This window comes from Eimeria acervulina, genomic scaffold (genome assembly GCF_000499425.1).
Source record: "Eimeria acervulina Houghton genomic scaffold, Eah_scaff93, whole genome shotgun sequence".
In the NCBI taxonomy this organism is placed as follows: domain Eukaryota; phylum Apicomplexa; class Conoidasida; order Eucoccidiorida; family Eimeriidae; genus Eimeria; species Eimeria acervulina.
In genome coordinates this window covers 48519-58147 of record NW_013549514.1, presented here as the reverse complement: position 1 = coordinate 58147, position 9629 = coordinate 48519, and the positions used below count along the sequence as shown (strand labels likewise).

Sequence of the window (9629 nt, the reverse complement as noted above, 5' to 3'; positions counted from 1 at the left end):
AGAAGTACAGGCAAGACAACCACTGCTGCTGCTGCTGCTGCTGCTGCTGCTGCTGCGGCTGCGGTTGTTTGCTGATGATGCTGCTGCTGCTGCTGCGGCTGCGGCTGTTTGCTGATGATGCTGCTGCTGCGGCTGCGGCTGCGGTTGTTTGCTGATGATGCTGCTGCTGCTGCTGCCGCTGCTACTCGTGCTGGTGTCTGTGTTTGCTGCTGCTGCCTCTCCTCTCAATTCTTTTTTATCTATTTAAATTTATTTATTTATTTATTGCTATTTATTTATTTATTTATTTATTTATTTATTTATTTATTTATTTATTTATTTATTTATTTGTCTGTCTCTCTGTCTCTCTTTGCTAACTGTCCCCATTTACAACAGTGCATTTCTTTTGAGGGTTTATTACTTTTATATTTCTTCGTCTTTGTTTATTTATTTATTTTATATTTAAGTTTATATTTCTTTATCTTTGTTTTTTATTTATTGTTTAATTATATATATATATATTTATTTATTTATTTATATTTATTTATTTATTTATTTATTTATTTATTTATATTTATTTATCTCTGTTGATTATTTACTTCTCTTTCTTTATTAATTTTTTGTGTATATTTATTAATTTTCATCAATTGTTTTTGCTTTTTTAAGTATATTTATTAATATATATTTAATTATGGATATAAATAAATAAATTATTTTCTTTATTTGTTTGTTAATGTTTATTTTTAGGGTCTACGTATAGGAGAGATATTACACCGCGCTCGCTTGCAAGAGCCGCTTCTTTATAACTTTTATCCCGAACGTTTTGCGGTGTATAGGCAGCTCGGTTTATGTTTATTATCTGCTGAATATCTTTTTAGCTGTCTCCCTTCTTTATCTCCTTTTACAGAGGAAACGCAGCACTTGGCTCCGGCAGGCTGGCACCTAAAATGTTTGCCTAAGTCTATTAGAGAAGAATATTAAATAATAATAATAATAATAATTATTATTATTATTATTATTATTATTATTATTATTTATCTTTACAATTATATACACTTAAAACTCAGTATATTGCTGCTGTAATCTGTATGCAAAGCATCAGCTAGCTACTGTAAAAATGCAGCAGCTAGCTGTCGCTAGATACATACATGCAGCAGCTAGCTATGCTAACTGCTACCCGTATATCGGCTAGCTAGCTACACACAGGCTAGCTACCTAGCTAGCGACAAACAGGCTAGCTAGTTAATAGCTAGCTAGCTAGCTAGCTAGCTATTAAGTGGCTGTGCTTAGCGAGCCACGGAGGGAAGCTGAGGGGCAGACTGCTCTCTGTTGTTTTTTTGTTTTAAAACCTAAACCGACATATTTATTTTAATTCAAGTCTACTAGTTTATATAATATATAATATAATATATAATATATATATATATATATATATATATATAGATATATATAGATATATGTACATGTATATATATATATATATATGCATATATATATATATATGTATAGAGATGTATATCTATACATATATTTAGAGACGCGTATATTTAGTAATGCATTAATAATATATTAAATATAAATATGTATATATATATTTATTTATATTTATTTATTTATTTATATTTGCATACTCTTAAATATATGCTATTTGTTGTTATATTTGTGTTTATATTTACATCGCTATTTATGTGAGCCTCAAGATGCATTAAAAATATTCAAGGGCAAAGACAAAGACACGCCTCATTGCTGCTGCTGCTGCTGCTGCTGCAGTTGTTGCTGCAGCTGCTGCTGCAGTTGTTTATAATGTAGTAACAAATTATTTTGGTTTGTTAATTGTAAGAAGTAAATAATAAGGCATCACACATCTGCTGCACTGCAGCGATGCAAGGCAGCAGCAGCAGCAGTAGCAGCAGCAGCTACAGCAGCAAAAACAGCAACAGCAGCAGCAAGAGCAGCAGCAAGAGCAGCAGCAACAGCAACAGCAACAGCAACAGCAACACTAGCAGCAGCAATAGAGTTCCTATTAATAAATATATCTTCAGCAGCAACTTCTTTCTTTTGCAGCAAATGACGTAGGCCGCAGCCGACTGGCATTGCTGCGGTTGTGTAGTGCTGCTGCTGCTGCTGCTGCTGCTGGTGTTGCTGGTGCTGCTGCTGGTTTAGAAGTAGCCGACTTTACACTGAACCGATATTGAATTAAAATAAAATTAAGAAGAATAAATAAATAAATAAATAAATAAATTGTTTTCATTATAAACAGCAGCAGCTTGCGTCTTACCGCAGCAGCCCCCGTCGGCTGCACCTCCGGGCCCCCAAGGGCAGCAGCAGCAGCAGCAGTAGCAGCAGCAGCAGCAGCTGCTGCTGCTGCTGCTGTGTCTACTGCATTATACACCTGGATGCTCCCCTAAAGACAGCCCTTTAGGAGCAGATGATAGCTGGAGAGCTGCTGCTGCTGCTGCTGCACACCCGAACTTCGCAACAGCAGCAGCAGCAACAGCAGCAGCAGCAAATAATACAACACACAAAAAATGTTGTTGCTCCTGCTGCAGTAAGCAGTTGCAAACTATGGATGTGCAGCTAGACGGACAGCTCCAGCTGCAGGTCGCAGCAACACAGCAGCAGCAGCAGCAGCAGCAGCTGTGGCCAATGGAGAAGCAGGAGCAGCTGCAGCAGCAGCAGCAGCTGCTGCTACTGCAGCAACACCAGCATAAGGAGGGCCCAGGAACTTCACCGGAAGCCTTTATGTTTGTGGTGTATATCCACTGCGTCAAGTGTGTTAAGGGAGCAGCAGCAGCAGCAGAAGCAGCAGCAGCAGCAGCAGCAGGGAGTCGAGTTGCAGTTGAGTGGACGGCGCAGTCTGGTGAGACTCACGCATGCACGAATGCAGCAGCAGCAGCAGCAGCAACAGCAGCACTAGGCACTTCCCCTTAGCTGCAGCCGTCCTTCAAGCAGCAGCTTGCCGAGCGCTCATTGCATCGCTGTGCTGTGTGCTGCTGCTGCTGCTGCTGCTGCTGCTGCTGCTGCTGCTGCTGCAGCGTCTGGCTGGAGCTACAGCCGCTCCCCTGCTTATTCTCTGTCTTCGAGTATTCCTTTTCGCTTCTTCTCCTTCTTAGTCGTTCCTGCTGCAGCAGCACCAGCACCAGCAGCAGCAGCACCCGCTCCCTGTACCCTCACTCTTCGTCTTGTTGAGGTAATCTCAAGTGCTGCAGCAGGTGCTGCTGTTGTTGCTGCTGCTGCTGCACAGCCAGCGGCTGCACTGCAGATGCAAAGCCCCTTTTTTCGGAGCAGGAGAGCCCCTGCTGCTCTCGAGTCCGATTCTGCTGCTACTGTTGCTGCTGCTGCTGCTGCGTCCGTTGCTGCTGCTACTGCTGTTGCTGTTGTTGCTGCTGTTGTTGCTGCTGCTGCAGGAAGGGACAAATGTGCCGCTGCTGCTGGGGTCTACGGACTTGAGAAGCTTCGGGCTCTCAGAGAGGTTCAGGAGACAGAAGGGTAAGCTATCATTTCTGCTGCTGCTGCAGTTGCTGCTGCAATTGTTGCTGCTGTTGATGCTGCACTCACTGTTGCTGCTGGTGCTGCTGCTGTCTTCCGGTTGCAGTGTATCTGGAGAGGACAGATGGGTCGCCCAGCAGCTGCCTGAGCGGCAGCAGCAGCAGCAGCAGCAAACTGCAGCAGCAGCAGCAGCACGTGGCATACGTCTTCGTTGCTTCGCAGCGTCGCTGGCAGCAGCAGCAACTATCTAGCAGCAGCAGCAGCAGCAGGCTGCGGCAGCAGCAGCTCCACTTTACGGAGCCCCACAGCGACTTGCAGGCCTCTTACCTTCTTCAGGTGCGGACGTTTTGCTGCAGGAAACTGCAGCAGCAGCAGCAGCAGCAGCAGCAACAAACTGCAGCAGCGAGTGCAGCAGCAGCAGCAGCTGCTGCTGCTGTTGTGCATGCGTTATCTTTCTGTCTCTCTTGCGGTCTCCCTCAGGCACTGTGTGCTCTTATCGCTGAAAGGAAGCAAACATGTGAGGTTGCTGCTGCTGCTGCTGCTGCTGCTGCTGTTGCACCTGCTGTTGCTGCTGTGGCCTCATCAGCAGCAGAACCGCAAGAGGTAGGTATGCCTTCAGAGAACGCATCAGCAGCAGCAGAAGCAGAAGCAGCAGCACAAACAGCAGCAGAAGCTGATGCTTGCCGCGAGGCGTCTCCTCCAGCAATACATTCAGGGAAGCAGCAGCAACAGCAGCAGCAACAGCAGCAGCAACAGCAGCAGCAACAGGAGCAGCAACAGCAGCAGGAAGATGACATATCACCGGAACAACCACAGCAGCAGTTGCAGCAGCAAAAGACTGAAGACGAAAACGCCGCCTCACAATTGCTGCTGCAGCAGCAGGAGACACTGGAACTGCACTTGTCTCCTCCTGGTGCAACAACAACAGCAGCAGCAGCAGCAGAAGCGCAGCAGCAGCAGCAGCTGCAGCAGCAACGGCAGCACTTTAGGGAAGACCCTCAAAATGCTGCATGCGCTGTCAGTCATGGAGCCTCTCTTGACCCCACGGGGTTGAGTCATTTGCTGCAGCAGCAGCAGCAGCAGCAGCAGGAAGTGCAGCACAAGCAGCAGCAGCAGCAACCTGCCTCGCCCATAACGGATCTGCTGCTGCAGAGCCACGCAGCAGCAGCACCTGGTGCGGTGCGTCGTGCTGCTAGCGGGATGTCTACTGCTTGGCAGCAGCAGCTGCAGCAGCTGCAGCAGAAGCTGCAGCAGCAGCAGCAGCAGCAGCGGAGGCGGAGTCGCATAAGAAGAAGTCTCTCATCTCCTTTTAGCTTCACTCCTTTTCCACGCAGCACGCGGCTGCTGGACGAGCTGTCTCCTCTTCAGTCTCCTTACAGCTGCTGCAGCAGCAGCAGCAGCAGCAGCAGCAGCAGCGCTGTTGACCCTTGGAGATCTTTGGCTGCGTCTCCTACTGCATCGGCTGCAGCAACAGCTGATGCAGCAGCAGCATCTGCTGCTGCTGCTGCTGCTGCAGCTGCAGGACAAGAGAGAGATATTTTGAACTCTGGCAGCTCGGTTACGCAGACGCATAAGTATGAGGACCCCCTGCAGCAGCAGCAGCAACAGCAGCAGCAGCAGCAACAGCAGCAGCAGCAGCAGGTAGGGCCCTCTTTGTCATCTTGTGAATCCAGTGCAAATCTGCGCTGTTCTACGACGCAGCTAAACTCATCCGCTGCAGCAGCAACGGCAAAAACAGCAGCAGCAACGGCAGCAGCAGCAGCAACAACAGAAGGAGCAGCAGCAGCAGCAGCAGCTACAACAGCAGACAACTGGAGCATGCATGCAGAAGCAAGCCCCAAATTCTATGAGCACTCCCCACCGGGGTTCAGTAGGAGTCCTCGCAGCCTCTGCAGCAGCAGCAGCAACAGCAGCAGCAGCAGCAACACCAGCAGCAGCAGCAGTAGTAGTAGTACTACTCTTACCAGCCCTATGAGCTACACGGCTGTGCTGCAGCAGCAGCACCAGCAGCAAGATCTGCTGCTTGAAGATGCTGCTGTTTCTGATGGAAGCACTGCATATGAGGCAGCAAGAAGAACATTAAAGGTATTTTGCTGCTGCTGCTGCTGTTGCTGCTGTTCTTGCCGTTGTTGCTGCTGCTGCGGTTGCTGCTGTTCTCGTCGTTGTTGCTGGTGCTGAGGTTTTTGCTGCTCTCGGTGTTGTTATTGTTGCTGCTGCTGCTGCTCCGTGCTGCTGCTGCAGCTTCTGCAGGTGTGTGCATGCGCTGTGTCTCAGCGGGCAGCTGCTGCTGCTCACAGCGGAGTGTCTCCTGGAGCAGCAGCAGCAGATGCAGCAGCAGGAGTGCTGCTGCAGCAAGTGCAGCAGCAGCTGCTGCAGCATCACCACAGGCTGCGGCGACTGGCTGCTAATAGACAGGGAGCAGCAGCAAGCAGCAGCAGCCCCAGCACCACTCAGTCGCAGCGCAGCAGCAGCAGCGGCAGAGAGGACCCTCTGCTGCTGCAGCTGCAACAGGCTCTAGAAGAAGCAGCAGCAACATGCTCACGACTGCTGAAAGAGCAGCAGCAGCAGCAACAGCAGCAGCAGCTGCTGCAGGGGCGTGGCCTTAGTCTGAGCGTCTCCGAGTTTGCTGATGGTAGCAGCAGAGTCTCTGCTGCTGTTTCTGGAGATGCTGCAGCAGCACAGACAGCAGCAGCAGCAAAAGAGCTGCTGCTGCAGCGCAGCAAGATCTGCGAGCTGCAGCAAAGACTGGCGCGTCTATGTGAGCAGCAAGCCACACCGTCACCAGCAGCAGCAACATTAGGAGCAACAGCAACAGCAGCAACAGCAGCACCGCATTCGGCGGAAGTTTGTGCTGCTGCTGTCTCTCCAGACTGGTCCTCTGCAGCAGCAGCCGATACAGCAGCAGCAGATGCAGCAGGAACACCACCAGCAGCAACAAAGCCGCCAGCAGCAACAACAAAGCCAGCAGCAGCAGCAGCAGCAGTATCGCTAGCAGACTGCATGCGTTCTCTGACGCTGCAGCAGCAGTCCCTCGAAAAGCTGCGCGATGCTGGCCTGCAGCAGCAGCAGCAGCCGCAGCAACAGGAAGGAGCCCAGAGAGAGCAGCAGCACCCGCAGAAACAGCAGCAGCAGCAGCAGCAGCAGCAATGCGAGGCGAGTGAGAAAGAGAGCGATGTAGATGCGTTGCTGGCAGAGCTGCTGCAGGATGAAGGAAGGCTGCGGTGTACATACAGCTCGCTGATTTCTAATTCTGAGCCACCAACAGCAGCAGCAGCAGCAGCAGCAGCAGCAGCAGCAACAGCAACAACCCCACCACCAGCAGAAGCAGTAGAAGGCACAGCTCACGAAGCAGCAGCAGCATCAGCAGCAGCAGCAGCAGCAGCAGATACAACAACGGCTGATACGGAAGCAGCAGCAAGCACAGGATTTGAATGCCCTGTCCTACCGACTGTCTCCGAGGCCCTCTCCCCCAGTTATGTTCAGCAGCAGCAGAAGCAACAGCAGCAGCAACAGCAGCAACAGCAGCAGCAGCAGCAGCAGCAACAGCATCAAAAGCAGCAACTTCAACAGCAGCAGCTGCAGCCTCGTGTGAATGCTGCTGCCAGCTCGCGCAGCGGGAGAGATGTTCTGGTTGAGCCCCAAGGGCAGCAGCAGCTACCTTGCCGCAGCTTCACCCCCAGCAGCAGCAGCAGCAGCAGCAACAGCAGCAGCAGAAGCTCGAGGCTCTCCCTTCAAAGAGATGAAGCAACTCTTTCTCGATCTCTTGGGGCCCTGCCTGCAGCAGAAGCAGCAGAGCCGCTGCGCTACTACCCATTACACATCAGTGCGCACCAGCAGCAACAGCAGCAGCAGCAGCAGCAGCAGCAAGAGGCGCTAAGGCACATGCAAGAACAGCAGCAGCAGCAGCAGCTTCTGCTGCAGAAGCACCTGTGGAGTGCAGGCATGTGGGGCCCCGCTGCCTCCTGGCATCAGCAGCAAAGCTTTCAGATGCTGCAGCACACGCTGGAGCCTGAGGAGGAGGAGCAGCTGCAGCAGCAGCTGCAGCAGCAGCAACTGCAGCAGCAGCAGCAGCAGCATTTTCATGGTGCTGTGCTACCCATGGGGCGGCACCGCCTACAGGGTGCGGACGCGTGCTTGAGCAGCAGATACACTGCTGCTGTCAGCTACCAGCAAACCAGCAGCAGCAGCAGCAGCAGCAGCAGCAGCAACAGCAGCAGCGCTTCTTTCTATCAAACGCTGCTGTCTGCTGGGTCAGCGCAGCTGAGCTCAGCAGCAAACTGCAGCGCCAAATCTTCTCCGTTGTCTTCCCTATCATCCCCTCACGACACCCAGCAGCAGCAGCAGCAGCAACAGCAGCATCAACAGCGGCAGCAGCAGCACCAGCTGCTGCAGCACCAGCTGCGGAGACAGCTGGCGAGCCGCTCTGCTTCGCTGCCTGCACTCCCTCGGGTAAGAGAGTGGATGTTTGCTGGAAGAAGGCCTCACCCGCTGTTTGCTGCTGCTGCTGCATCCTCCTCTCCGCAGCAGCAGCAGCAGCAGCAGCAGCAGCAGCTAGCCGCATGCAGAGGGCTGCAGCGGATGAGGTCTCTGCCTGTTAGCGCCCACCCAGCAGATTTCTTCGCTAGCAACAGCACCGAGGCACAGCAGCACAAAACAGCAGCAGCAGCAACACCAGCAGCAGGACGGCGGCCCCCCGCGCTGTTGGGTGTACCCGCAGGTGCTGCAGTTGCTGCGAGCTGGCTGCAGAGCCCTCAGTAGGAGCAGCAGCAGCAGCAGCAGCAGCAGGTGTGTCTGTTTGCTGTGAGACACAAAACAAAGATTTATTTTTTCTATTGCCTCTTGGTCTCACTAAGCTGCTTTGCTGCTGCTGCTGCTGCTGCATCCTGCTGCAGTTCTCTTTGCTTTTGTTTGTAGTCTCTATATTAGACAGAACCAAGAGAATCTCCAACAGCGTCAGTGCTGTTGCTGCTGTTGCTGCTGCTGCTGTTGCTGCTGCTGTCTCGTACTGCTGCTGTTGTTGCTGCTGCTGCTGTGAGGGCACACTCTATTATCTGGGTGCTGTGAGGCTGGCACACGTATGCCTCAGCAGCATTAGTAGTAGCAGCACCAGCAGGATGCAGCAGCAGCAGCAGGCTGCTGCAGCAGCAGATGGGGAGTAGAGAGCAGACAGAGAACTACGTGCGCGCAGCTTCTTCCTGCTGCTGCAGCCATGGTTACTGCAGTCGTTGCTGCTGCAGCTGTTGCTGCTGCCAGCTGTTGCTGCAGCAGCAGCTGCTGCTGCTATCCGTATACCAGCTGTAACGATGGTTACAGCTGTTCCCTACACCGTAAACCCTAAACCCTTCGGTAAACCCTAAACCCTAAAACCCTACACCCTAAACCTCCGGATACACTCCTACCGCTGCCCAAACCCCAGTAAACCCTAATAAACCCTTACAAACCCTAAACCCTCATCAGCCTAAACCCTAAACCCTAAACTAGATGCATGTTACCTAGGAGAAGCAAACTGCAGCAAAAAGACAGATATACACCCCAAGGAGGTGTTCGGCTACAACTCAAACGCCCAGTGTACGCATGCATGCATGCATGCATGCATGCATGCATGCATGCATGCATGCAAGGAAGGAGAATGAAGTCATACAAACATGCAGAAGAGGAAAATGATCCGACTCTGCGGTGTCTCTGCTACCCACCCCCCACCAGGTGTACGTACACCCTGCAAACCTAAGCTCAGTTCAAGACGGCACACGCATGCATGCACGCAGGCCCAACATCACCCCGCATGCATGCATGCATGCAGTGGGGTGTACATACAGCCCGCTGGACGCCGAACTATCCCTCTAATAGAAGCTACTTACTTCAGAGGGGGGACCCCCGCTCCCCCCAAACATGCAGCAGCCAGAATGCATGCATGCATGCATGCATACACCAGAATGCATGCATGCATGCAGTTGCTCCAGACAGTATAAATAAAGGTGAATAAATGCTCATGCATACATCTGCATGCAGCCCCATACGAAAAACACCAGCTTCCATTTTCAAGGGCCAGTGTGCGTGCATGCATGCAGCGGTTTGCTGCTGTTGCTGCTGCTGCTGCAGCATGCATGCTGTGTCTATGGCTGTTCAGGCAGCAAAACCGAAAAGACCTGCTGCTGCAGCAG

General features: G+C 51.5%; 2 protein-coding genes across 2 annotated transcripts in view; both read left to right on the top strand.

Moving 5' to 3' along the window:
* EAH_00015450 (hypothetical protein, conserved) overlaps positions 1–75 on the top strand; it is a gene marked incomplete at both ends in the record, with an annotated part of 7273 nt that extends 7198 nt beyond the window's left edge. The window contains one exon of the mRNA XM_013394088.1: positions 11–75. Within this exon, the coding sequence (XP_013249542.1) occupies positions 11–75 (65 nt within the window). The remainder of the gene's footprint in view (positions 1–10) is intronic.
* A 2469-nt stretch (positions 76–2544) lies between these two features.
* Positions 2545–8226, top strand: EAH_00015440 (hypothetical protein, conserved; the record flags this gene model as incomplete). Its single annotated transcript, XM_013394087.1, has 5 exons — positions 2545–2839; positions 3093–3169; positions 3387–3468; positions 3575–5553; positions 5743–8226. 5 exons carry the CDS (start codon positions 2545–2547, stop codon positions 8224–8226), a joined length of 4917 nt encoding a protein of 1638 aa, XP_013249541.1.
* Between the last annotated feature and the right edge of the window lie 1403 nt (positions 8227–9629).